General features: G+C 48.2%; 2 protein-coding genes across 10 annotated transcripts in view; one reads left to right on the top strand and one right to left on the bottom strand.

Moving 5' to 3' along the window:
- LOC120807839 (26S proteasome regulatory subunit 4) overlaps positions 1–10,193 on the bottom strand; it is a 170,662-nt gene extending 160,469 nt beyond the window's left edge. Inside the window, exon 1 of the mRNA XM_078094024.1 lies at positions 10,189–10,193. Within this exon, the coding sequence (XP_077950150.1) occupies positions 10,189–10,191 (3 nt within the window). The 5' untranslated portion in view covers positions 10,192–10,193. The remainder of the gene's footprint in view (positions 1–10,188) is intronic.
- Positions 54–25,599, top strand: cep128 (centrosomal protein 128). Of its 9 annotated transcripts, none has more exons than XR_013453496.1 (25): positions 54–776; positions 874–960; positions 2,211–2,343; positions 2,552–2,670; positions 2,923–3,014; positions 3,754–3,814; positions 4,101–4,208; positions 5,620–5,685; positions 5,965–6,039; positions 6,172–6,271; positions 6,856–6,995; positions 8,511–8,582; positions 8,759–8,944; positions 10,270–10,458; positions 10,834–11,274; positions 14,306–14,470; positions 15,195–15,359; positions 18,214–18,273; positions 18,747–18,939; positions 21,299–21,348; positions 21,685–21,963; positions 22,880–22,957; positions 23,987–24,128; positions 24,866–24,956; positions 25,167–25,599. XR_013453496.1 is itself a non-coding variant. In XM_040160120.2 (25 exons), exons 1-25 carry the CDS (start codon positions 603–605, stop codon positions 25,238–25,240), a joined length of 3,057 nt encoding a protein of 1,018 aa, XP_040016054.2. In that variant the 5' UTR covers positions 54–602; the 3' UTR covers positions 25,241–25,599. The 9 variants fall into 9 exon arrangements, 4 of the variants coding, with proteins under 4 accessions (XP_040016054.2, XP_077950143.1, XP_077950144.1 ...); XR_013453494.1 differs by having other exon boundaries at positions 24,015–24,128; XR_013453497.1 differs by having other exon boundaries at positions 21,685–21,836.
- Positions 25,600–27,585: the final 1,986 nt, after the last annotated feature.

Genomic DNA, 27,585 nt, shown 5'->3' on the forward strand with positions numbered 1-27,585 from the left:
GTTCACAAACACCGGCTTCCCGCACCGCTCCGCGCCGTTAGCCTTCATTTCCCGGCGTGCCTTGCGGCTGCCGAACGGTCGTTTTCCTGCTCAGACGCGGCCAGTTCAAGTTGCCATAGCACGGTAACTGACGGCAACTCTGTTAGCTATCACCGGCGAAGCGAACACACTGCTTCGGTTATCCGCGCTGCTCGCTCCCTGTCTGCCCGCTGGTTAACGCGTCGCGTCTCGCACTCTTGTCTCAGGGAGAGTTAACTAGTTGGCTAACGCCGGGTTAGCTAGCTAACGGTCGTTGTAGTGGGTTGACCACTTGTTGCTAGCCGGATGGAGCTCCGCTCACAACAATGGCCGGTTGGGGAGGAGGGCAGGCGGGCTGGAAGGGCCTCGCTGGTCGGATAACTTTCTGTCCGCACGGGCTGCTCAGCCAAAGACGGCAAAGTGCCTCTTCCACGGCCCTGACCGCATCGGTCAGGGCCGTGGAAGAGGCACTAGACGCACTAGACGCATCGTCTAGTGTTGAAAAAGTTAAAATCAGCCCCGTGTGTTGGTTAATGCGATTAACAGTTGCACCTGCTCGTACCGCGCTATAGCGCCATATATATATGGATACATCCAGCGGGTCGGACTCGTTCGAGAGGACGCGGGGGCACAGGCCTCGAGGGCGGGATGCTCGCCGCGCACCGGGCCGGGACAGCGGCAGAGCCAGCGGGATTGGAGGTGACGGTCGAACCGCGGACATCTCCGAGAAGATTGGCACACTGGCGACCACTTTACAGGTAACCTGCGCCGCCGCGCGAGACAAACGCTGCACGCGGCACCACGAACTGCGCTTCGCCAAACCATCATGAATCAGAAGCGTCTTCTCCGTTGCAGGACACCAGTAGGAACTTGACCAAAGTGGACCGGATGCTGGGACACTACCGGGAGCACACCGACGAGCAAGCTGAAGCCCTGGCACTGGTTAGTCACCTGTTATATGGCACTGCTTAGTCACCTGTTATATGGCACTGCTTAGTCACCTGTTATATGGCACTGATCAGACACCCGTTATATTTGGCACTGGTCAGACACCTGTTATATGTGGCACTGGTCAGACACCTGTTATATGTGGCACTGGTCAGACACCTGTTATATTTGGCACCGGTCAGACACATGTTATATTTGGCACTGGTCAGACACCTGTTATATGGCAATGGTCAGACACATGTTATATGTGGCACTGGTCAGACACCTGTTATATTTCGCACTGGTTAGTCACCTGTTATATGGCACTGCTTAGTCACCTGTTATATGGCACTGCTTAGTCACCTGTTATATGGCACTGATCAGACACCCGTTATATTTGGCACTGGTCAGACACCTGTTATATGTGGCACTGGTCAGACACCTGTTATATTTGGCACCGGTCAGACACATGTTATATTTGGCACTGGTCAGACACCTGTTATATGGCAATGGTCAGACACTGTTATGTGGCACTGGTTAGACACTGTTATATGGCACTGGTCAGACACTGTTATGTGGCACTGGTCAGACACTTGTTATATGTGGCACTGGTCAGACACTTGTTATATGTGGCACTGGTCAGACACTTGTTATATGTGGCACTGGACAGCCCGTTATATGGCACTGGTCAATCACCTGTTATATTGTACTGGTCAGACATCGTTATATGGCACTGGTCAGACACCTATATGTGGCACTGGTCAGACACCTGTTATATGGCACTGGTCAGACACCTGTTATATGTGGCACTGGACAGCCCGTTATATGGCACTGGTCAGACACCGTTATATGGCACTGGTCAAACACCTGTTATATGTGGCACTGGTCAGACACCTGTTATATTTGGCAATGGTCAGCCACAGTTATGTGAATCAACGTGCATGAGCACGTTACGGAGAGCTCAGCTCCTGGTTCAACGATTTAGCTTATCTTTACGTCTACTATCTTCAATTTACTTACTTATTTCTCCTTCTCCAGATCGTATCAGGGATGTGATTATATATGTTTTATTTACACGTGTGTGTGTGTGTGTGTGTGTGTGTGTGTGTGTGTGTATGTATATGTTTATATATATTGCAGTTATTTGTTTTCCTTATTTGTTCACTGATTTTGAACCAGGTTTGTTACTGCTACTTAATGCTTCTAAAGTGTTTTCACAGTTGGTTGTTCCATGCCGGATCATCTCATTGCTTTGCCCACTCCAGCTCAGGGGGAACCTGGAAGAGTCGATTGGTGAGCTGCAGGCGCAGCGGGTGAGCAGATCCTGTGGCGCTCGCTGTGCGTCTGCTTCGGCCTCCACGTTGCACACCAGTGACCTGGAGGCCGGCTCCGGTTCAGGTACGGAGCTGACGAAAGGATGTTGCGTCAGCTGTTCTGCTAGTTCTGGATCATTCCAGCTTCATTCAAAGCTAGGAAACATGAAGGCAGATAACACGGAAATAATACATGAGAAATGTGAAAAAACGTTTGAATATGTTGTGAAGCAGGTTTTTGTTTGGTTCCCTGCCTTCAAACCTTAATAACACGTATAGATCTGTACTTTCAGACAGACAGCATTTGTACCCCCCCTCCCCCCCGAGGGACTATGCAGGCACCCCAAGAAGGAGGCGGAGGTCTCAGTCCGCCAGTGTTCGCTTTAAGGACAACAGCCTATCGGAGGACGACGTAAGGACGGAGACAAACCACCCACCAATCAGTGCCATGTGTTACTGTCACGCAGTGTCAGGAAGTGTCCACCAGAGGGCACAGCGCGTTAGGGTTGTTGACAGGACGCTGAACCTTGAAGGAGCTTGTTGAGATTCTATCTGAATTTCTTATGCCAGTTTTCAGGAATACATTGTGTTTAGTAGTCCCAGCGACGGCTAACATGTAATATATAATATATCTAATCTGTATCTACGTGTGGCTCCCATGCAGATTCACTCCTTGCACCAGTCCTTAAGGGATCTGCGTCGTGGCCAGCACAGACTGTCTAGCGACCTGGATAGAGAGATCCTCAGGAGAAACAGGTATCATAGCAACTCAATCAAGCAGTCGCATTTTGTTATGAGACAAAAGGGTCTTTAGAACAAAGTTGAAACTTCTACTGTTTTTTTTATAACTGCTAAAGTAAGCATAAGCAGTAAAAATAATAGTGATAATATGACATTGTAATTATGTATCAGCTTAGAAAGAGTTCAGATAGAATAACAATAACATTAAAGAACAACATTATGTTTCGAATGACATGTTAATATGATAAAACTGCTGTATTAATGCTCTGAATGTTAGAAACAGCTACTTTATGTAAAAGGTCAATTAAAAAAAGTCAAAAGAGGACAAAAATGTGTCCAACATTCTTGTCAACGTGTCACAGTCATATTTAAAAACCAAGTCAAAGGTACATTCGCATTGAACATTTGTACTCTCAGATAACTTTATCGCCTCAAAGTCAGAAAAAGAAAACGTACTCCAATCGGCTCCTGTTGTTTAAGTAACCTTTGCATAGTAACAACTTGACGTTAGACAAAGTAGCAGCCAATGACTGGAGACTATTCACACAAACTCCTTTCATTTATTAATGCAAATAGACTTTGGGAATTTAATAAATAGTGTTAACGCTGCTGGCCACACCTAAAAGATCCACTATAATTTACAGTCTGACGCCGCATAATTGTTTTTAGTGGCATCACATTACGAATTCCGAATAATGTCCTTTGAAGGCTTTTTCAAAGCCCTGATGTGTAACTATTTGTGTGCTTTTCGTAGGTGTGATGTTGACAGCAGGCGAGCGATGGACAGCCTGAGAGACGACCCGACACCGGACTCAGTGAGTGGAGTTGTTCCCCACGACTACTCGCAGCATTCTGTCCAGCTCTGGACTTCATTTCAATGTTACACTTCATCCAATTCAATCGGCGCTCTGTGGCTAACTGCCCTTACAGGCGCGTGTGCTGCGTGCGCCCCGATCACACAAGGAACACTCGCATCCGTTCTAAAAGATATACATCTTTTTTCGTCAGCTACATTTTCATTTCCTGTCGTCTCGCTCTTTGTGTCCTGCGGCGGTGATGTTTGTGTGACCTCAGGCGTCCCCCCCGTCTCACTGTCTGCAGGTGTCTTCTCGTGTGGAGCGGCGGCTGCAGGAGCTGGAGAGGGAGGTGTACCCTGAGCAAAGCGGCGCGCAGAGAGAGCGGGCGGCCATGTCGGGCAGACTGCAGGAGGTGACACCCCCCCCCTTCAGCACGCAACAGCTGTTAGTCTCATGCGGGAGGTGCTGGACGGAGGGATGTAGGTTCTCTCACATTCGAAGAGAGGAAGCATGACAACAACAAAAGGCTTATTTTTATTTGCACTACCTGAGCAGGTTGAGGTTATAATGAAGTGACAGACAAAGCAACATTGGAAACACTAAAGAACACACACAACTAAACATACGAGTCAAACAGTCATGATTAACACAAAGCGATATCCAAAGGACATTCTCAGACCGGTTTGTGGTGCGTTCATGTCCTGCTGGAAACAAGCGTCTGGTCGTCGTGATGCTTCTGGTGTCAGGCTGGATCCATAGCTCTGCATTACACGCATCTATCTGCATATCTTGTGTTTCTGTTTGTAACATACCATGACCCCCGTATTACATTTGCAAATTCCTCCCCGCTTGGTCCTTAGATTGTTTCTATTGGTGGTCCCTCTAAGGCGCCGCAGTTGGCGCTGCTTTGTAAAGACGGCATTCTCACTATGTCACTCTGCCTTACGAGACTACCAAACACGGCCATTGCTCCGATGGTCGCCAAGCAAGAAACCGCTACGTTCCCGTGTTTCATGGCCGTGGTGTTTTTGTGAGTCTTTGACCCGTGCATTTGCCTCGTAGCACTAATAGCTGAGCGAGTCCGTCGTTAGCAGCACTTCAGTGAGGTCAGCTCACAGCTCGATGCACCCAGTCAGAGGAAGGAACACTTGGTCTCGTATTACTGATCTCTGACGCTGCCACTTCATCCTTGTTATCATCAGCATGAGGAGGTTTCATTTTTGGGACAAAAGCATGTTTTTTTTGGTTAACCGGTTGTGAGGACGGCGTCTGGTTGGACCCGATCGATGCATCTTTCCTTTCTTTGGTTTATTCGTGCACCACAGGGGGGCGCTGTGGAGCCGTGTGCAGATGGATGCCCCTTTGGAGCCAGACGCGCTGTAATGACAGTAGAAACCTATTCATTTGCATCCCTCTCCTCTTAAGTGCCCTAATGGGACACCAGCGGGACCCGTGGCGATTGGACATAATGCATTTGTCCAAAAATTAAGGGCAAATAAACATCCATGAGGACATGAAGAGGGAAGTAATCCCCTTTACTACTACGGAGCAGGGAGGAGGGCGAGCACGGCCCAGCGATGTCCCGCTGCGATGTGAATCAAATAGACGATGAGTCACTTGGGCCGATGTTATAATTCATCCTCCCAGCCGCTCCGAGTGGGACGGATCTAAGCGCTCGTACGTTCCACCGCGGTGACACTTTCTCCTTCCAAGAGGAAGCGACTGGCTGGGTGCTGTGGTGTAATAACACCACCGACTGCATTCTGACTCTACTGTCTTCTGATGATGATGATGCTGATGATGCTGTGGTCTGTGTTTTGTAGACTTCAGGGAGACACCAGGAGAGCGAGCGGGCCAGACTGCTGCGAGCCGGCCAGGAGAGATCAAAGGTGAATACGTGTTGTTTTTAGAGAACATTTGGCCTTAAGCATCATTTTACTGAAGCAATAGTTCAAGAATTCATATTCTCGCCTGGCCAATTTATTTATGTCAATTCTTTTATCTGAAAATGTCATAGTTAAGCACCGTGTCATAACTGTACCTTAAATCAATGTGTGTGTATTGTGAATTCTGCACACCTGATGATCCACTGCAGGTGATGGAACTCCACCCTTTTGCTTCCTCCATCCTATATCACCGTGACCCTGTTATTGTTATGCTCCTCTCAGATGGAGCAGGAACTGGAGGCAGCTAGAAGACGTCTTGGACATTCTGAGGACAGCAGAGAAGCTCTTGTTCAACAGGTTTGTTTGTGTCTCTGCGTTGTCCTCGTTGACGTCAGCAGACACAACAACAATCTGTGCAGCATCTTCTCAGAGACGATCTGTCTTCCCCACCGGGACAGTCACATGTCTTTCTCTGGCCGACGCCCCCAGGTGGAGGACATGCGAGGCGAGCTGCTGAGGATGAGGAAGGAGAAGACGGAGTTTCCTCATGGCAACCACACCTTCAGGGATGGGGGGCAAAGAGGGGCAGGTACTGAATCTAAGTTGGGTCTGTGGCAGAAAGGAGAAAACATCTGGATGCATCCTCTTAAAAGAGGATCGCTATGACGACACAACGCTATGACGTAAACATGGAGAAAGCTGACTTTATGTCTGAGACTGTTGGGAGCAGCGGAAGCGTTTTTGTAATAGTGTTGAATTTCGACCCTCGAAGGCCTTAAATAGCAGTGAAGGTTTGAATCTGACACATTTTTTTTATAGCTAGCTGAGTAAGATTTAGGTACAAATGATGTGAACTAGACAGGCGGGGTAAATATATGGTGAAATAAGAAGACGTTAGAATGCGTGAATCAGAATATGCGAGTTTTGCTTCATTTACATCACACTATTTGTATTCTACCGACTGTGGGTCGGCCTCCAGTGACCGGGGGAAGTGATTGGCATGTGCATATGAGCCCTCCGTGCAGAAGGTAAAAAAAGGTGTAGCAAATATCCATCTCACTCAAAAGACGTGGCCTTGCCTCTGCAGTGTGTGCTGCATGTCTAATCCACCCGCCACCCCGTATTGTACAGTTGTGGTTCCTGGTAACGCTGGGGTTGTGTGTGTGTGTGTAGACGGGTTGGAGCTGGAGAAAGAGGTGGCGGCGCTGCGAGCCCAGCTGCACGCCGCGTCGGTCACCAGCGAGGTCGAGGAACTGAAAAGGACTCTGGACCGAAAGGAAAAGGAGAGCGTCCAACTCCGCTCACAGGTGGAGGTATGTGATCCTTTATATCGACCCCACTTGAGCTTTTAACATCCGCTCTTCAGAGAACATCTCAGTCATCGCCGCCACTTTAGAAAGCACCCCTGTTAAATGGGTTGTTAACACAAATTGCTAATCACATTGCTGCAACTCAGTGTATTTAGGCATGTAGACGTGGTCCAGACAGAGTCTGTAGTCTGGTTAACCCTCAGCATGTGGCATAAACCACAAGGAAGCATGGATCCATGCATTTAGCCTGCTGGTGCTGTGGAGGATATTTCATCCCCTTATGACCACAGTGGACCATCTTCAGCAGGATGACGCACCACGTCACAGAGCTCATACCATCTCACACTGGTCTCTTAAACATGACAAAGAGTCCACGGTCGCCACATCTCAACCCAATAGAGCCCCTCTGGGAGGTGGTGGAATCATAGACGGGCAGCCGACAAACCTGCAACATCCGCGTGACGCCATCAGGAATCAGGAAACATTTATTGCCAAAATACGTCAAACATACAAGGAATTTGTCTTGGCGGTTGGTGCGTGACAGTAGACAGTGTAACAATAGACAACAATAAACAACAAGACAGCAGTGCACAAGTAATACAATAAAATGAAATGAAATGCTAATGCAATGGGTTAGTAGAATAAGGCGATGGGTTAGTGTAAAACAAGGGAATAAAGTTAGAGTTAAAAATTTAAAAAATTTAAAAAGTTAAAAAATAAAGTGCACGAACAACCACATCGAACAAGTGACGAGTGACAATAGGGGTGGGAATCTCTCGCACCTCACGATTCGATTCTGATTCAGAGGTCAACGATTCGATTCTAAACCGATTATCGATTCTAAACTGATAAAACGATTATCGATGCATCTTGAATTTTCTAAATTTTCTCAAATCTGAGTTTGAGTTTTTTTATAAGAGAAAAAAAATCTTTCTCAATCCCACTTGAGGTCCTGGGTGATGATGGAGCCCAGGAAACCACAGGAGTCAGGACCCAGGAGTCCACAATAGTGACGGGGGAGTCACACAGGGTGATGGGGGAGGGTGGGGCTTTGTTCCTCCGGAAATCCACAACCATCTCCACTGTCTTTAGAGCGTTGAGCTCCAGGTTGTTCTGACTGCACCAGGACACCAGATGGTCAGACTCCAGCTGTAGGCGGACTCGTCCCCACCAGAGATCAGTCCAATGAGGGTTGTGTCATCCGCAAACTTCAGGAGCTTTCATGTCAATATGGAGCAAACAACTGCTTGTTGAGAGTATGCCAGCAAGAATAAAGCAAAAGGGGTTCCAACCTTTGATTGCTGTCTTATTCAGTATAAATACCTAAATGGCACTACAACTTTTCAGAAGAGCTTGCATATAATCTGTATTTTGTCACTCGCTCTTTACTGTTTATTATAATTTGTTTATTATAGCCATTCCTCTGCACCCTTATGTCTGCCCGACTCTTCTGTGCCCCACCAGCAGTGGTATTAGTCTCACACACACAGACACACACACGTCCTTTGTCTCTTTCAGGACCTGTCATCAGAGCGGGCCCAGTGGGAGCAGCAGCAGCTACGAATGCTGGACCAGTTGAGGGAGATGCAGGTATGTTTGTATTGATGCTTCACAGTAAAGATTAATGAAGTGAACACTCACTAATGTTAAGTTATGCTAACTGTTGTAGTAGGTTTATTTTAACTCAACAAAAAAAAACATTTAACATCGGCATGGCTGAAAAAAAGAAAAGAAAAAGGAATGACTGTGCCCACTTGTTATGACAGAGCCGAGGGCAGGCCGACAGGAGGGAGACGGAGGCGCTGCTCCAGGAGAGCACGAGGAGCAGAGCTGAATTGAGGACCAGGGCCCAGGAGGCCGTGCGCCAGTGGAAGGCAAAGTGCAGGAGGCTGCAGAAGGACCTGGAGGAGGCGAGGGCCCAGGCTCAGGTCCACACGGACGGGGCCTCGCAGGTGTGTTGGTGCAGGTGTATGCGTTAGCATACACTAATGCAAGATCTTATTAGTGCGATGAGGGGAATTGTAGGTGCTGGGTTTTACTATTGGTGTGTAAGGTTTCTGGACTGAACAGTACTCGGGACTAAAAGTCAACATACCTTTGCTTTGACTTTTCAGATTATAGTAATTCTATTTGGTCTATATCTATATATTCATGACGTGCCTGCTAAAGAAGTATTTGGATCTCCAGTCTGTCTTTATGGTAGGTTCAGTTTATTCAAAATACTTTGGCGTCATTATTGACAAAGAGATCGACCATGTTCTGCAAAGACATTTGTCCCGTGATGCAGATCAGCACATGAGGCAACATCTCAGAGCAGCCTACATGAAGAATACAAATACATACCAGTCTTTTCGTTTTGGCCCATCATTGAACAAAGTCAAAACTCTGCACCACAATGTGGTACATGTCACTGCAGCATATTGACTAGTCACCCTGAGTTAGCTCAGCTTCTCATGGCCTTCAGCTGCTCAGTCTCAAAGGGTCCAGATGCTGCTGCAGCAGCATCTGATTCGTAGCGGCGCTCCTGGCAGCGAGAATACAACAACTTATTTCAGCCAAACTCTCGCTGGTGGAAGCAAATGTTGCTACTACGTGAACACTGAGGACACGCCACAGGAGCTCTGTTCTCTAGAAGGTTTTCGCCTCACGTTACCCGGGCGAATACGGCTGAGCCTGAACAGCCAATGGGAGGGTAAAAACTATTGAATGCAGATAAAAGCCAGCAATAAGTCATACAAAGTCAGAACTGCACGACCTTGTTTCTAACAGCTTCATAATTCTATATCCAAATCGGAAGCGGGTCACAGAACCTTTTGCGAGGCCCTGTATGTTAAAGTAGTGCTCTGTGGAACGATGAAAGGTTCAGTGATTATTAGCTTGAAGGTCACCTCCCAGTGCTTCCCACTCTGTTTGAACTCCGAGTCCCCGTCAGCAGCCTCGCTCCTCCGCCAGGCGGACGCCCTCCCCGGCTTACTCGACGCGACGTGAATTAATTACAAAAAGTATTTCTGCTCCCCTAATGAATTAGCGGAGGGAATCAAGTGCTCAATTAAATGATTAGGTTCTGAGCTCCGGCACATTCCAGGCAGAGCTGCAGCATTAGAAGCAATCTGCCTGGAACAGACGTGACCATTGTCTGTGCTATCGGTGCTGGAGCTGCTCCTGCACATGTCTCTCTGTCGCTCCTTCTCATTATCATTGTTACAGCGGCTTTTTGAACACCATCTTCCGCCTCCCATTCATATGTCATCCCTCATTTCCCTTCTCCCCCCTCCAGGTAGCCAGGGAAAGGGAGAGCGCCCGGGCCCAGCTGAAGGAGCTGCGCCAGCAGACGGAGGCGACCCGCCGGGAGCTCGCCGGAGTCCTGGGCCGCTTGGCCCAACGCGAAGAAGAGCTCCACCGCAAGGACGTGGAGCTGTCCGAGATCCGCCAGCGCCACTTGTCGCTGGAGCAGGAGATCCGGGAGGTACTGCTAAGACATTCGTTTTAGCCGTAGGAAGATGCAACACTGGAGTTAGTATTTAGGAACCGTATCGTTCCATCAGGCCGATTGATGGAGTCAGCCGGGTGGTCGAAATCGAGCGGCATCACACTGCCAGCGGGTCGTGTGATGATGATGACACGTTTAGCATTCAGACAGCATTGAAGTCATGCAAATGGTTGACGTATCATTTGGTTTTTTAGAGGTCACGATCACATGAGCATCCTGCACTCCACAGGCAGACTGAATTTCATTTAATTATTTTGGCTGACCAGTTTGAAATCTTGTTAAATGTAGTGAAAACCTCGGCGATGGAGTCCTGCAAAGCGCTCTGATCACACTAACAGACTCTGACCCCAGGTGAAGGAGGCCTCCGCTGCCCTGGAGGAGGACACTCAGCGTCTGGCCGCGGCCAAGACGAGACTAAAGGAGGAGAACCAGAGGCTGGAGGAGCAGGCGGAGATCCAGGCCCGTCAGTGCCAGAGGGACCAGGCCGCCTTAAAGCAGATGACCTCGGCCCACGCTCATCTAACCCAGAGGTTAGCCGAGGAGGAGAGCTCCAAGCACAGCCTCCAGAAGGGCTCCGCGGAGCTCCAGGCCAGGCTGCAAGCGGCGCAGGAGGAGCGGGCCGCTCTGGGGCAGCAGCTGCAGCTGGAGAGAGCGGCGCATCAGGCAGAACTGGAAAACACGAGGGCCGTGACGCACAACAGCAGGACGAGGAAGGATTGGGAAGCGCAGGACATGCTCAAGCTCTGCCAACGGGAGAGGGACGAAATAAAGGCCCAGCTGGAGGAGGTTAAGGTGAGCACTGGATTATATTAGCTTAACATTAAGACATTAAAACAGCTAGCTTGAGCCTGGCGGCTGGTCGTTGCACTTCAGTTGTGCATAGATGAGTTGCGTGTGTGTTGATAAGCGTTACAGCTGCTGGCATGTGAATCGGCTCTCAACCGTTCCATCATCAGGGTCCTGTACTGACCCCACTAATTCAAATGTAGACTCATAGTCCCCCTGAATAGGAGTCTTGATCATTGTGTTGCGTTACATCTTTGAAAGGGTTACTAAATGCCACATTTAGCAAAATAAATTGGAATACATTTAGCATTGGTTTTCCCGGCAGCTTATGTACCAATTTATTGTGGAAATGCTTTAATTTATCTAAAGGAACACACTGATTTCAGGCGGTAGGTGACAATACAATACATAATGAACTATATTGCTAGACGGTTGGCCCGGAACACTCATCTAGATTTCAGCATTGCTTTTATTGTTCCAGTATAACTTCCAATAACAGAAAGTCTAGCCTTGGTCATGAACTCTTTAATGAAGTTTAAATGTTCACATTGACCGGCCTCTACGCTTCCAGAGAGGAGCCCTGAGCGCCTCTCCATCTGTTCCCCTGGATGTCCTTCATGCATTTCCCTGACGCAGACATTAGCTCCAGGTGTGTCCCCCTCCTCTCCTGAGGGACGGGGTGTAGACTCCTCAGCTCCTTGTACTTGTCAACAGAGGGGGGACGGACAGGTCGGTTACTCTGCCATTGAGGCGATAGCCGTGTCTTATTGGACGGTCTGGCCTACGGGGGAAGTTCCCGCTGGCGTCATCCGCTTTTCCTCTGCAGCTCCCGTTGCCCAGCAACCTGCTGCGCTTGACAGTAAAAGCCTTAAAATACAAAAAACATATTAAATGCAGATAGAAAAGGTAATCTTACTATCTCGTTTAAGAAAATGCAAAGCTTCTCCTCCGGACCATGATGTGTTTCAGGCTGAGAGAAAATCATTTTCCGGTTATTTTAAATTCAAATTAAATCAGTTAAGCCATATAGTTTAAGCTAAAAGTAATATTGCAATCTTAAGGCAGAGAAAATCAATAACTACAGTCAATAAAAACAACAGCAGCAAACACATGTATTAACTTGTATGCAAGGACTTTTCTTCTTGCATAGAATAGGAGCTAATTTAAGATCTCACAGAAGATGTCCAAGCTACTCGCTGAATGTCACCACACACATCGTTGTCTTCAGCTCGATGCTGCTTCCTCCTGCTCCATAAAACAACACAAATGTAAAGTTTCTTTGTGTATTTGTTCTGTAACGTAACTAACTTAGAAAGTGATATCTGAGGTTCCTGACAACCTGAAGCTCACTTTGCTCCATTTCTGTTCATAATATGAAGTATAAACTATATATAAACACAACCTCGGTTACCAACGTCACGTGACTTAAGCCATGTCAGAAACTGAGATGTGATGTTATATATTATAATAATTCTATCGATAAATACTTATTTAAAAGTATTTAACAGTATTTAAAAGTGTCCTTGGCTAGGACACTTAACCCCAAATGTGTGTGTGTTGCTCACTGATGGACGGGATGCTGTATAGTAGATGGATAGATGATGAGAGACAATTAGCCCGTGTGCAGCGCTGTAGGGCTGCACGGTGCGGCCAAAAATGAGATTCTGACGGTGTCCCGGCATATCACGGTATTGCATTAATTCATTGAACCCGAAAAGGACCACGGCTCCCCGAACAGCTGTTCGCCGCTCGCCGGCCGGCGAGTTAGCTGGTTGGCGTGTTAGTTCGTTAGCTAACGTTAGTTGCTGGTCGTCTGCTGATGGAAGGACACGTGTTTCTCAATGCTCTCGCTCCCCTTGATGAAGTCAGAATAATTCGCGCCGCTGGTTGACAGCGACGTTGGCGGCATGTTCGAGTCCCTCGCGAGCCTTTCAAAAAATGCGTGTCGTTCTCTTGACATCTTCCACCCCAAGCTAAGCTAAGCTAATCTATCTTCCGTTTGTGGTCAATGGGTGTGTGGGTCTTTTCTTTTGAAGCAGAGACGGTGAAGGAAGCTGGATTTGCTCTCACAGGTCTGATCAAGAAGCGCTACTTTAAAAAACCCGACCAGAGCCTCGCAAACATGTGACGTGTTTCGACTGAGTGAGTGGAGTGATTTTCCTCGTCGGCTCGGCCTCTGTCCTCTGGATGGAAGACAGCTGAGCTCCTAATGGTGTGTGGATCCTCAAGGCCTTCCCAGAGCCCCAAGGGGGAATATTTAAAGAGCTGATATCAGACCTCAGAAGTCTTATCAAGGCCCTGCTGGAGACGGGAGACTCCACTTGACTTCCCCCCCCCTGTGCCCTCCTTCCGTATCTCCAACGATGAGCGCCCCCGGGTACGTTGTTTCCCAGGCGGGCATGGGCCTCCCTGATACGGCTGAGCTCAGCCCATTAGCGGTGCTGAATGGCATTAATATGTGACATAGCTCATTGTAATGGTGTCATCTCCCAGCGCGGTAAGGACAAGGGCGTTTTAAAGTACCAGCCTACGGGGGCTGCTGGTGTCCGTGAGAAGCCCACCCAATGCTCACACGGCGCGGACAGAAGCCTCAGAGGGTCAGAAAAAGCATGAATTATTCCTATTTCTGACCCTGTTTATTTGATCTATAATTAGGAATGATGGTTTCTGAGGGTATTAGAGATTGAGGATCTAAAACGGGATTAACTGAACAGTTTAAATCGCCTCCAAAAGCGTTGCTGTGGATCTGAAATAACAGCGTTTTTATAGCCGTCCCACATGCTTTTGAATTGAAATTTGATTACATTTTTTAAAGTGCTTTTAACAATAAATGTGTTTCTTGAAGAAATGCAATTTTACATTAGAAGTATTTCAGATGGTTAAATATTCTGGCTCTTTTTAGAGCCCCATTGAGGCCTTTTACATCCGAGCATCCCGGCCTTTTAACAGGATGTGCAGACTTGTTGAATCATTTGCCATAATGGATACTTATTATATGCAAACTCTGCCGTCCTAAACTCTGCCGTCCTCTTCACAGGCAGACGGCGCCTCGGACAGGGCGCTGTGTGCAGGGCTGCGCAGCAAGCTGGACCGCATGAAGGAGGAGTGTGATAAGCTGGCAGCACAGCTGAGCACAAAGGACCACGCGCACGCACTTCTTCACACAAAGTACCAGCTACTCAAACAGGAAGTGGATGAGAAAGTAAGCTCTGCCTCCTTCTGCCAACTTACTCAAACGCACTGTGGTGAAACCTCTAATTAATGGTGATGGATGAAGTCCAAGGACAATGAAAGGAAGGAAAAAAAAAAACTAACTGCTTTCATTTTTAATAAAACTATGCTCTTCTGAGAATGTCTTTCATGTCCTCCTTTTAACCCATTCACGTTGCATACAAGGCACGTCGGCGTAAAGAGCTATTCAGTCTGAACAGTATCCTCGGCGTAACGCGGACCTCTTAGGGACCCTGCTTCCTTGCTGGCGTTAGGATCTACGACATCGTTAAAGTCACGGGGAATATAAACCAGAGAAGGCTCAGTGAGGTCAAGTGGTGCCAAATCAGCACTACTTTTAAGATGCTCGATCAATACGACCTCTGGTACTGGAAGTATTGACAGTGCAGTTCAGAGGAGGGAAGTTAATGGCTCTCTGACGCCTGTCTTTCTGCATGTGTATCATCAGTTAACCGTTAAATCCATCTTGAAAAAGTCCCACCTGGATTCCTTCTCTCATTTACAGGAACCTGTCTGCAATTTACATCTTGCTACTGTCATGATGAAAATGCACTTTCTTGCACTTTTGAGTTGAAAGGCACTTTGACTTACTATTGTAAGTCAGCTTAATGACTTGTAATGACGTGTAAGATTTAAGCAACACACCCTAACTATTTAGAATCCCCCCCTGCTCTGCTGTCTGCCATCGTCCACAGGGCCGGTCAGCTGAGAGGAGACGTGCTTCCCAGGCCGAGCTCGTTAAGCTGGAGGAGAAGCTGTCCCGGATGGAAGCGGAGCGGGAGGCACTTCTCACCTCCACGGGGGAGGCCCTGGACACAGCCTGTCGCGGCCTGGCTAACAACGCTGAAGACAAATTGCAGGTATTCAGGTTAGCGAACAGTGTTGCCTGTTTGCACACCGAGCAGATCCACGTGAGCTCGTCAAGTATTCGCCTGGCGGTTTACCTCTTGAGAACCTTCTGGACCGCCGCTCCCCGTCCGACCAAGCGAGGAGCAGACACTCACCTCGCCCGGAAGGGTTTGCTCACAACGGCTGCGTAGCGTTTTTAGCGCAAGACTGCAAATTCTGACATTTGCGAACTCAGAAATGATTTGAGTATTCCTGCATATTGGATTTAGGCACAAAATGACTTCACAGGGCCAGAAAAAGCACTGGTTCATTGATAGTGTCTACAATCGTACTGCTAAAAGCAGGCGTACTACTCATCCAAGGTCTGTTCCATAGGACTCATGTGAGCATTCGCTGCATAAAACAGACCTGAATTCTACCGCATGAGACGTGTGGCAGGTTTGCATCATTTTTCTGTTGTGAAATGGATTATTAGAGAAAACGGTTTCTTCCAAAACTCAAGGTAACAAAGAGTTAGTTGATGTATGAAGGATTGTTCGTGTGCTAGAATGATTTAAACATTTCCAATCCAGAGGGCTCTTGAGCCCAAAATTCAGTATTTATTGAAAAGAAATTGGGAAATATAAGTTGTGTTTTTTTTTTTTAACAAAATAATACTTCTTCAATCCATACTTGTCCATTCAAAAAAATCTAACAGCAGCATCAATGCAGCCCACAAACGCCAGTCTTTTTTTAATGATCGGATCAATTCAAAAGCTTTTCAGGGTAATCGAATGACGTCCAGTACAACGTTACTCATTTGCATCTCAGCTGTTGAATGAAACAAAATCTCAACAAACACATCTAGCGTTGTCCTTTCACATCTCTCCACGCGCGCAGGGAGGACGTGTTACCCAGTCACACGTGTCCTCGCATGCCGCCACAGACAGCCACACATTTAATCAGCCGCCGCGGCGCCGCTGCCGAGCAAGCAGTGGCATTTCTTTCACTTCCACCCGCTTTCAACACGCAGCCTGCTCGTCGAGTCCTCCAACCGCTTCCCTCCCTTTGTGTCTGCCGCCGCACCGAGCGGCCTTTGATGGTTGGGAAAAGAGTAAAGCGAGCGGGAGGCGCAGACGCACGCTCTGCCGCCGTACGCTCCCCCGAGACGGGGAGCTCTGCGCAGCCGCTTCCCGCCGCTGCTCCTTGAGCTGTTGTGCGAACAACTCGGGGTATTAGTCTTGCTTGGATCCGGCTTCCAATAACGGCTTGAAAAGGTGGCTTGACACCTCCGCAGCGATGACGTCGTTTGCCGGAGCGCGGCACAGAAAGAGTCCCGAAAAGCGGCCCGCCGCGCGCCTTCCTGTCTGATCGTGCAATAAACACCCTGTCTCAGTGACACGGTGTGAATGGCGGCTGTGTCTTCCTGTACGCGCCTCCTCTATGAATGGATTTTCTACAAAAGCCGGTGGAAAGAAGCAGTTATGTACTTATCGCACTCCAAGTGCATATGATCCTCATCCAGTGGACACGGCTCTTTTGGATGAATCTGTTTACCACTTTACTTCCCAGTCAAATATATCAACAAATACCACATGTCCCATTCAGAATGATCACATTTATGTTTGTCGGGATGAATTATAATGACCATTTCTAATACTTATTATTATATATTTATGAGTAATTACCTACAGAACTTTTCATCAACGTCGGTGTTGCCTGCTTATCAACTAATGTTACCATGGAAACTGAGAGGAAGATGTTAAACATATCTGCTAAACTTAACCACACTAGCATGTCGGTTGAAGAGGTTTTTAAGTACCACCTCACAGGGATGCTAGTTCAGAGTGGACGAGGTTCAGAAAAGCACAACCTTTCGTAACATGATGCAATCCAGCACAACAGCCAAATACATTCGAACGCACTTTGCTGGTAGAAAAATCAGCGGCACTTTGCGTCAAAAGGCAACACAGCTGTGCTACCCGTCTCATTTGATGCTTCACTGCGTGACGAAAGAGCAGCGCACCTTTCACCAAAATGTCCAGTAATCCCACTGAAGAAAGAAGAAAGGCTGCTTGATTGAGTAACTCTGCTGAGTATCTGGATGTTGATGGAATCTCAGCGGAAAACTGGAATCTACACAAAAACAACAACAACAGCAGCCACACCGCGGCCGCCGTCTTGAATCTACATAAAGTACCCTCCCTGAATTACACAATCCTGTGTCTGGGACAAAAAGAAAAGGTGATAACATGATCTTTGCTTGGCCAATCAGCATTGAGATCTCTACAGCGCCTCCAACCTGTCATCCTTTCACTCCAAATCGGTGTTGCCGTCTTGGCGTCTTTCTCGCTAGATCTGACTTTCCAAACTCTCTTGACGCGGAAGCACGTATCGTTCTGCACTCGCTGTCCTCGGCGAACAGTCCCAGCTTTACTCCGAGAGGAGGGACCCACACGTCTCTGTGTCCAGACCGAAGATGAGGATCCTACAGCGTCCATTACAGTTTTGCAAATCCGACACCTTGTGGTGCTTTCAGTGCAGCACAAAGGTCTCCTTAACAAACCGGAGTGTTTGCGTGGGGTAAGAATGGACGTTATAGTAGAACAGTCATTAGGATTTGTCTGGGAAAGATGGAACACAGTCCCTGAAGACGTTCTCACGTAACACACAACCTCTGTTGTGTCAGAGACGGTTGAACACACTCACACAGTGAGGGCTTCGACGACTGATAGTCCTGTTGTTCCTCCGCCCCCAACAAATATTCCTTGGCAGTTTAGACGACTTACCGAACCGGCATAAAACCCTTACTTCAAACCCTCCCAGGTCTGCGATCCTTTGTAAAGGACTCCATGTTGTGTAATGCATGTTGTGTTGTTTTGACAGGCCGTCTCTCAGAAACCCGGATTAGTGAAGGACCCCCACCGCTGGTTAGCCGAGACAAAGGTATGATCCTGCATGTGCTGCGGTGGTGTGTTAAACTTCAGAATACACAATGTCTCGCTACAATAAAGCTCTACTCTAACAAGCCCATTCGTAGTGTGCGATTTCGGTGTGTCATTCCTCTCCTAGTGTCGAGGTTTACACCGAGTTCTGCTTCAGTGAGGCCCCTCTGAGATGCAGCTCATCCCTAGTTAGCAGTAGCTCCGCCCTAAAGCATCCCCTGCTCGCTGGTCCGTTTCACCATAACTGACCCATTATTTACTAAATAAACATCATGCTTCATTGAAGACCATAAACTCATGTTTACATATTTTACTGAGTGAATACCCGAGTAGTCATTTTCCCATAGACTTCTATAGGACCGGAGGAGTCGCCCCCTAGTGGGCACTAGGAAGAATGCAGCTTTAACACTCGTATGCATCCACGAAGCCCCTCCTGCGTGACCACATTGACTTAGTATTTACTGAACCACATAGACCAAGATCCGGTGGCTGTGTGAGGAGGTGCGGGAGAGCACCAGGAGAGAGCAGCGCTTACGGAGGCAGCAACAACAGACCGCGGACCAGTTGGACGCCCTGAGGCAGAGCCGCGACGCCGAGCAGAGGGCTCTGCTGCAGCGCCTGGACCAGCAGGAGGAGCTCCTGCTATCCCTGGACACCGAAAAGAGAGGTACACAACGTCATCTTTACATTGGACATAAATACTAATCTAGTACGGAATTTCTCCCGGGAGGCGAGCGTAAAAGGTTATGGGTGTATGCGGTGTTCTATTCTTTATTTGGCGGTACTGTGTAGAACAGCACAGCCTCATGGGAGACTAATCCGGCCATGTGTTCTTTGTCGGGGAGCTAATACTTGATTAAAGGCCGCGTTGGACAAGACACTGCTGTGTCTGATGGATGGAACAGCGAGGACACTTAGCAAGCTGGAGTTATTCCTTGACTCTTGGACCAGTAGCTGTTTTGATTCAACCTCGTAACACACGGACTTTAAGCACCTTGTCATTTTAAAGCAATATCTGATTAGACGACGGCATTTCACTCGGGTGTTTCTCGTGCTTCTGCTTTAGACCAGACCGGTATTCAACTAAAAGGTCTGGAAGATCATAATGTGACTATTCAGTGTGATTGAATAGTATCAACAACTGCATGTACTCAATACTCGACTGACAAACCAAATGAATTCAGTAAGGTTCAAAAAGTCTTTTTGAACCTTGACTGCAAATATATATAATGCTGCCCTTTAATCAATAACTAGAAGGGCAGCATTTCAAAATAAGAGAAAAGAAATAAAACTGTAGGTTCAAATAATTCAATTAAATTAAAAAATAATAATAAATGAAGAAAGGCTTGAATTTCCCCTTTTCTGTTTCACATTTGGACTCAACAATTAAACAGTTTTATACAATGTATATATTCCACTCCCTCTCTTTTTCGCTCTGGCTTGTCCTGCCAGCATTTTAAACCTGCGCTCGGATGGAGTCAGGACCCCCGCGGGCAGTCGGGTAGCATCACGTGGGACGGTTTAACTCAAACGCCATCGGTCTGCGCTTTATGCCACAACCCTGAAGACGACTGCGCCGGTTAAAATATAAATACTGATCATCACCTGTCTGAGCTTTAGCTCCGGGTCCGGACGGCGGTCCGCCAGTTAGTCACCTCTGCGCAGGACCCGTTTGTCTTTCTCACGCCCCGTTTTTGACTGACTTTGTCCTCATAAGCTGTACCTGCCGGAGGGAGTAAACCTTGGATTTGACGCTCCATCTGAACGACGAAGGCCAATCTAATTTGTGTCAGAACCTTTGCGCTCTGGGCCGACACGGACACGGTGCCGTCCTGCCGCTTGGCTGCGGTGGATTTACTTGTCTTACTTGTGTGCTCATCTCAGTTGCTGCAGAATATTGTCGGCCATGACGCGCTCAGTGGTCACATGACTAGAAAGGAGAAGGACCAGTGGAGTTGTGTTAGGACGGGATGGGTTAGCTAGTGTGTCCTGGGGGAACATGTATGTGCTGCTTTCAGTGGAGGGGCATCAGTATGTTACTGGCTATTTAATAGGTTATTAATCATAAATGGTACAACAACTAGTTTATTGGAAAACAAATCCACAATTTATGTTATTAGTTTAGAAAATGAATGAGTCTATTCTTTTGTTTCATGATAATAAATTCCTCTTTCCTCTTTTTCTCATTACTATACGGGAATAAGGTTTAGTTTTGTTAGTGCGTCCTGACTCTATTCTTAAATGAAGGAAGTTATTTCTTTGGTTCAACGAGTCAAAGAACCTGTGGTTACAAACATTGTGCTGTGGCAGTTTGTCTCTCCGTCTCCCCCCCGGAGACATCGCAGCGTAGGGAGGCGAGTGTCCTTTCCCCGTCTCCATGTAGGCGCGCTGGGTCTCCTGACCTCACCGAAGGCTCGCGAGGACAAGTTGACTGCTTAATATCCTCATCGTGCTTTACAAACGAAGAGAGAGCGCGGTGGTCTTAGATCGGTGGTCGGATCCCCGGCATCGCTGGTGTCCATGCCGCAGCCCCGTTCAAAGTGTACTTCTTCTACCATGAAAGAGGACACGGGAGTCGGGTGGTGATGGAGGAGGAACCAGTGTTCGTGAGCTAGCAGCTAACTAGCCCCTCCCAGACGACCGTGTGTGGTCACAATGTTCCTTCCCCGTCCGGGCCTGAAACAAAAGCATCGGCTCACGAGACGTTTGCGTGTTGACTGAGTCTCTTGCTGCTGGTTGGAGTTCAGTCGCACAGCACGGCATTCGCTGCCAGATCTAACAAATAGACAACCGTTGGCTTCCGAAGGTCAGTTCCTTGACCTTTCGTCTACAGGCGAGCATGTAATCAGCAAATGGGGAATACGGTTTGCAATGATAAATAAATGAGTAAGTTTGGCCAAACCAACCAACATTTTCCAATACATGTCTTTATTTTTCCAATTATTCCACATGATTGGTAATTAGCAGACACTGACCCGGGGTCAACGTAGTCCAACCCGCCTCATCAACAGTGCCGTGTCTTTCAGAGCTGCTGGAGAGGAGTCGCAGGAAGGAGGAAGAAATGAGGAGCCTTCAGGTCACCATTTTACTTCTTCATCAATTCAGTCCCTTTGTTCATTAGCGCTGCAACTGAAACTTTACCTTCCTGATGTCCAGCTGGCCTTCATGTAGCGCGTCTCTACATCTGTTGGTAGCTGTGTGCGTCCTGTGGTGTGGCGCTACAAGGCGCACACAGCCGTGGGGCTTCGGACTGCTGGCAGCCAATTACTGCGCACTCGAGGCCGCCGGAGGCCGCGTCTGTCTTTTAGGACAAAGTCACTTAGTGCGGATTGAGCCGGCCCCCAGCGCCCCGCCGACCCGTTCTAGTGTCCCATGCATGTTAAGCAACATCACTGTTTGTGTCTCTTTTCAGGACCGGGTATTGGATCTGGAGACGGTGAGGTCTTATTTCTCTTGAAGAAACGCTGTGTGTGTGAATGCATGTTTCCAAAACGGGACGCACGCAGGAGTGGTGCCTCCCCGTGGGGTTCGGTGAGCTTCATGCAGTCCAGGCCCACGGCTCTGGTAATCATCAGCAGTCTTGCTGCAGTGGTTGAGAAACCGGCCGCAGCATTGACATCACCGGCTGAGCTGTTTTCGGTCACCGCCAACATCCTCAATCAACCTTTATTGATCAGTTGTGAGAAACGAGGTAATTCCTCGGAGCGCTATCTGCTTACAGGAGCCAGCGAGTTCCCCTCATGCGCCAGTCAGCCGCTTGTTTTGATGCTTAAGCTCAATACTAAATACTATATCACCCCACCCTGCATGCTTATCCAGGTATCGTACTCCTCTCCACCGCTCAGCCACACCCTCAGTGTATTATGTCACAAAGCACCGTCAGTGTTGAACCCAACATGCCGTCTGGATTGATTCCTGTGCAAAAACACTGAAATGTGTTGTTTGTATCATTTGAGGTCCAACAGACGTATAAAGTGAGTTTCCTGCCTTTCGCAAAGTGTTTTTGTTCCTTCCAGTAGTGCATTGTCTACATACAGTCACCCTGCTTTTGTTTCTCGGTTCACTACCAACTCGGACTACTAGAGAGTGAGAACATTGTTGGGATTGTGCACCATTATACAGACGTTACTCCCAGAAACATTTGCTCCACAGTGGCGCCGCCGCGCCTTCAAAAACGTGTATCAACACCTTGAGATGCATTCAGAACGACGTCTTGTCAACGACACTGTAGGTTCTGCGTTGCAGGTGTTACATACAAGTAACTCACGGGTTTGTTGTGCACGTGTGAGTGCTTCTCATCACATGTGGGAGGACAGATAGCGAGCGCGCCTCCCCCTCTGCATAGTTCAGCCCGTTATCTCTACGGATCCGCTTAAAGGCCACGGACAGCTGATCCAGCTGTGGAGCCTCAACTGGGATTCACTCATCTGGCTAAATGTGTTTCATTAGTGATCCCTCGCCCCCTCGCCCTCCCTCGCCCTCCCTCCCTCGCCCTCCCTTTGCATGCATTGTATTGATTATCCGTTAAAAGATTGAAATGGCTGCAGTTCAATGACTTTAACGAACAGAACTTTACAGTGAGCTGCTTTTCTGCGTGTGCTTTCCAGAACACAAGAGCAGCCCTGGACCACTTGGATTCAATTCCAGACAAACCGTGTTTGATGGAGAACTTCAAAGATTTGGAGGTGGGTCCCGTTGAAGCCTAGATGGCCTCTGTGTAATAAAACCGGGTTGTTTGTTTCTCAGAAAAAGCGGCACGACGGCTGAGATTGTTTGTTACGTCAACGGGGTGAAACCGCCGGGATCTGAAAGCAGAGCTTTCCCATCCAAACGTGCAGCGGGAGATCAGAGCGGTGGAGCTCCACCACCCAACCCTCAACGTAGCGACCACCGCATCGCTGCCTAGCAACTAACAGCCAACCGCAGTGCTGAGGGAGCTAACGGTGTTTAGCTGAGGGGGAACCAGAGACCCTCTGCCCAGAAGACACGCGTCCACCTTCCCTTCACAGAGGCCTCAGCGGTCTGATGCTCCATTAGTGCTGCGAGCGTGTACATGGATCATTTAACTGATGCTTTTATCCAAAGCGACTTACAATAATGGCATTTAATCAAGAGGGCACCGACCCAGAAGACCCAGAATCAAGAAAGTAGCCTGCCGGTGTGAACGTCTCTGCCCAAACAACCCGGCTTCACGAGGCGTCCTGTGCTTTTCAGCAGATGAGAGCAGGTTCACCCTGAGCACCTGTGATCCATGATGAAGGGTCTGGAGGAGCCGAGGAGAACGGCAGGTCGCTCCTCAGACTTCATAGGAGCTCACCCCACAAGACACCGTCACAGCCTCCAGGAGTAAAACCAGGGCCAATATCTTGCTATGTGCATTCACCCGCCTGCATTTATTGCACATCCACTGACTCCTGACAAGAACATCTGGATGGAGGTGACTGTGTGTCTGTGGAAGTTGTGATCCCTGAACTCAGAGCAGAGATCGTAGCTTTATTCAGATGTGAGGGGAACCAAGTGAGACCAAGAAGGTTCTCAAGGCCCATCAGGAGGTCACGGTCCACAAGGCGACGTTTTAAATCTGCCGGTCTGATCGGAGTTGATTTAGCACTTGGTCTCAAACCAAACGGCGGGTCATTACTGGACGCAGGTGCAGTCTGTGGGCCACGTTGGCAGTCTGCGTTCCTCTGAGAAGCCCTCTCGTCTGGTTACAGTGACACAGCCTCCATCTCGTGCCAACAGGAGTCCCAGCGGCAGAGGGAGGTGGTGGAGCAGCGCTACGCCAAATACAAGGAGATCGTCTGGGACCTCCAACACCAGCTGGACGAGTCCAAGCGCAGGATCCAGGAGTACAGGGTACAACACACACAGCAGTGTACTCCGGAACAATGAGCTTCATAATCCCTTTCAGAGGCCGCTCTCCCAAACCACCACCCACACCTTTTCTATTTCCGTCACTAATTGCAGTGCTTTGTTCAAACCGCAGCCGCTTGGATCAGGATAGTCTGACTTTTGAGTCGTTTCTGAGTCCAGCTCGCCCACACACACCAGCTGATGTGTGCAGAGCAGCTCATTTATCCCGGGTGGATAAATGAATAATTCCACGGACTCGCTCAAATAAACGCACCTCTCCGTCAATCGCTGCAGTCCTCTAGTCGAGGGAGCCATCGGGACATGGCTGCTAACAGCTGATCAGACGCGTGCAGCCAAACAGCCACTGGCTTGATGGTTTCTATCTGGTTTGCCAAATGACTCTTGTGTTGAGTGCTAAGTGGCGATCGCATTAGGCTAATAGCTGCTGCACACCCGGGTTTGTTTAAGGAAAAGGGACGCTGTTGTCTTTACTAAAGAGGGCGTGTGAAGCCGTATGGGGGGAGGGTCGGGCTCCGTGTGTGTCCTGTGATGTCTGATGTTAATGATTTAACACCCCCAGATGTACCATGTGTCAAACTGACAACGGGGACCCAAAGTATTAGAGTCCGTTCAGGCTTCAGCCACGACCGTTCCATGGCAAGGCGTCCAATAGCACACGATGGGTGCTAACCTAGTTAGCTGCTAGTCAGCTGAGTGTCCTCCTGTCCTCTGTCTCCCAGGACGAGAAGCTGGACGCCACTTCCTGGAGCCTGCGACTGGCCGCTCTTTCGTCCTCCGTTAAAGGCTCGCTGCTGAGGTCCGACACGCCGCGTGAGTACCACCTCCGGCTTCCCAGCGGCGCTCAATCACTTGTAGTCCTGAGCTGCTTCCACGTATTTGGCTCCGTGTGAGAGGAGAACCTTTGTACCTCCAACACGCTGGCCCAAATAAATCTGTGCCTACTTCATTAACATTGCATCATTTAGGTCAACGGACAGATCCATGTGGAATGTAAGTGCTTCTGTTCCCCCTGTGACGCAGCTCCTCACAGGCGGCTGACCACGTCCGACCTGGACGACTCCCCGGTCAAAGGGGCCAAACCCCCCGCTGACTAACCCAACGCCACGGTGCTCCTCACGCAGAACAAAGACCGGACCGGACACTCATCCTCTACCTCCACCGGTTGCTGAACGGACATTTGATTTCTTGCCATAGTTATTTGAACTATTTTAACCGCTGTTAAAATATCTATTAGTGTATTATCATGCAAAATGTGTTAAATGCTAAAATGTTGACCACTCAGACCAAACACTGGTGCCTTTTCAACAGAATGTAGTTTTGTCTTTTTACTGACATCATGAAAATGAATGTTTCTTTTAATGTGTTTGACTTTACATTAGTTTCATGCAGTATATATTAGTAAAGGAAGGTGCTTTATGTGGAGAACACTGTGAATAAACCCCAAGGCAGCCGAGTGTCTGTGCTGTCTCCTTCATTCACCCCCCGTAACTGACTTACATGGGGGGAAAATTCTACACTCTTTAATGGGGGGGTAAATATGGGTGTAACGATTCATCCACTGAATCGATTAATCAATTTATATTCCTGCGATCCAACTGAATCAATCTGTGCTCCGCAAATCGGCATTCCGGACGACATATATCGATTACATATCAATTGAAATGGTACATAATCGATTGTATCGATACTTGTAAACTGCACATTGGATTTAAGCACAAAACCGGTATGGATTTGTTTGTTTGTTTTTTAGCACTTTAGACACGTTAAAAGTTACTGGATTCAGTCTGTCTGTGACGTCATCAGTACGCAACAGCAGGCGCGTGAAACTCTGAACAACAACAAAACACAGCGTGGAGGAGACGACTGCGAGCGAGACATTTACAAACCAACTTATCGATCCAGCGCGTGGAAACATTTAGGCTTTTACAAACACGGAGGTGTTCTAAATAAGTCGGTCGCTGTTTGTAGAATATGTAGAAGACAAATAAAAACCACGGAAACACAACGAATCTTGCCGGTCATCTACTACGGCGCCGTGGGATTAAACAACGGCGACAGTCAGGACCTCTAGCAGCGTCACCGCTGCAGCAGCAGCAGGTAACTCAGCTCTGCAGACGCCTCAGGCCTCGCCAGCACCAAACATCACAGTAACAAGTTTATCTGTAAAGACATGAGACCCTACGATGTGGTTGAACATCCGGGGTTCTGTGAATTGATCCAAACATTGTGTAATTATTGTCTAATGTTTACATTGAAAATGGCACCTGATTCAAATAAAAAGGTTAATACATTTGCCATTAAGTGTTGTTTGCTTGTTTATAATATCCATAATTAATTTAAACCTGATTTCCTTACAAGAAACAGGGATCTCAGAAACTTTGCCTGCACTGTCCAGTGAAGTTACTGAATCGATTTCAAGTCACTGAATCAAATCGTTCTAAATTAACCCAGATCGCCCATGAATCGAATCGGCAACCATGAATCGCGATTCGAATCGAATCTTTGTTAAAATGAATCGTTACGCCCTTAGGGGGGGAATCATCCAGGACTCATAGAACAGTAGCTGCAGACGTGACTTTCACAGGAGGGTGGGGGGGTGAAGGGGTGTCCAAATGTCCATGTTTCCTCCACAGACAAATAAAGTGACCTTTCACTCCAGACGGCGAGGGGGGGAGGGGGCACCAGAAGAGGCTCCAATAACACCAGGAAAAGTCGCTAGATTTCTCACTTTTCACAAAGGAAAACGCCGAGAGGGTTTTGAAAGTTGGCAACGCGTGATTTGGAGTGAAAGGGTGGAAAGTTGGAGCGGAAATTAAAGATACTAGAGATCTCAACCCTGATCGGCCCATCACGTCAAGATCACGACATCTCCTTTTCTCAATTTAAAGTTAAAACATTTGAAGCCAAACCCCCCCGCGGCTGTCTCTTCCTAACTCCTCACACTCTCCTAACCGCCTCTCCTTGACCCCGTGACGTTTTCCACCGAGGTCAGCGAGGAGTGCTTAGGAGTTGCTCCACCCTCTTCCTGAGCTGTAGGTCCCATGGAGCAGACAGGGCTCCAGGGCCAGCTGCTGCTGCTGCTGCTGCTGCAGTGGCCTCAGTGTCACGAGTTCTCCACCCGTTAGGAGAACATGTGATCAGTTAAGGAGCTCTGAACTTTTTGCACGGTCCTCCTGTGACTTTACTCCACAAGCCGCCGCACTGATTCTACCACTGCAATCGAAGAAGTCCTCTCCATGCAGCTGATGTGACAGTGACCAACTGGAGCCAGCAGAAATACAACTATTATATCACACGGTACCATTGTGGGATAAACGCTTCGTACCCTTCACTTACAATTCTACTTGAAAAGAGGCGCGATGCAAATTGGTGTTAATATTGAATAATAAGGAGTTCTTCTACTAACTTGCATCTAAGCACATGTTCATATGGTTATTGT

The sequence above is a fragment of the Gasterosteus aculeatus genome, chromosome 18 (assembly GCF_964276395.1).
Source record: "Gasterosteus aculeatus chromosome 18, fGasAcu3.hap1.1, whole genome shotgun sequence".
Classification (NCBI taxonomy): domain Eukaryota; kingdom Metazoa; phylum Chordata; class Actinopteri; order Perciformes; family Gasterosteidae; genus Gasterosteus; species Gasterosteus aculeatus.

Excerpts from the sequence above, each read along its gene's own strand:
- cep128 (XM_040160120.2), top strand. The coding sequence starts at position 603 with ATGGATACATCCAGCGGGTCGGACTCGTTCGAGAGGACGCGGGGGCAC. Across the intron at positions 18,940-21,298 it reads CCTGGACACCGAAAAGAGAG|AGCTGCTGGAGAGGAGTCGC; the intron begins GTACACAACGTC and ends CGTGTCTTTCAG. Across the intron at positions 22,958-24,014 it reads AGAACTTCAAAGATTTGGAG|GAGTCCCAGCGGCAGAGGGA; the intron begins GTGGGTCCCGTT and ends TCGTGCCAACAG.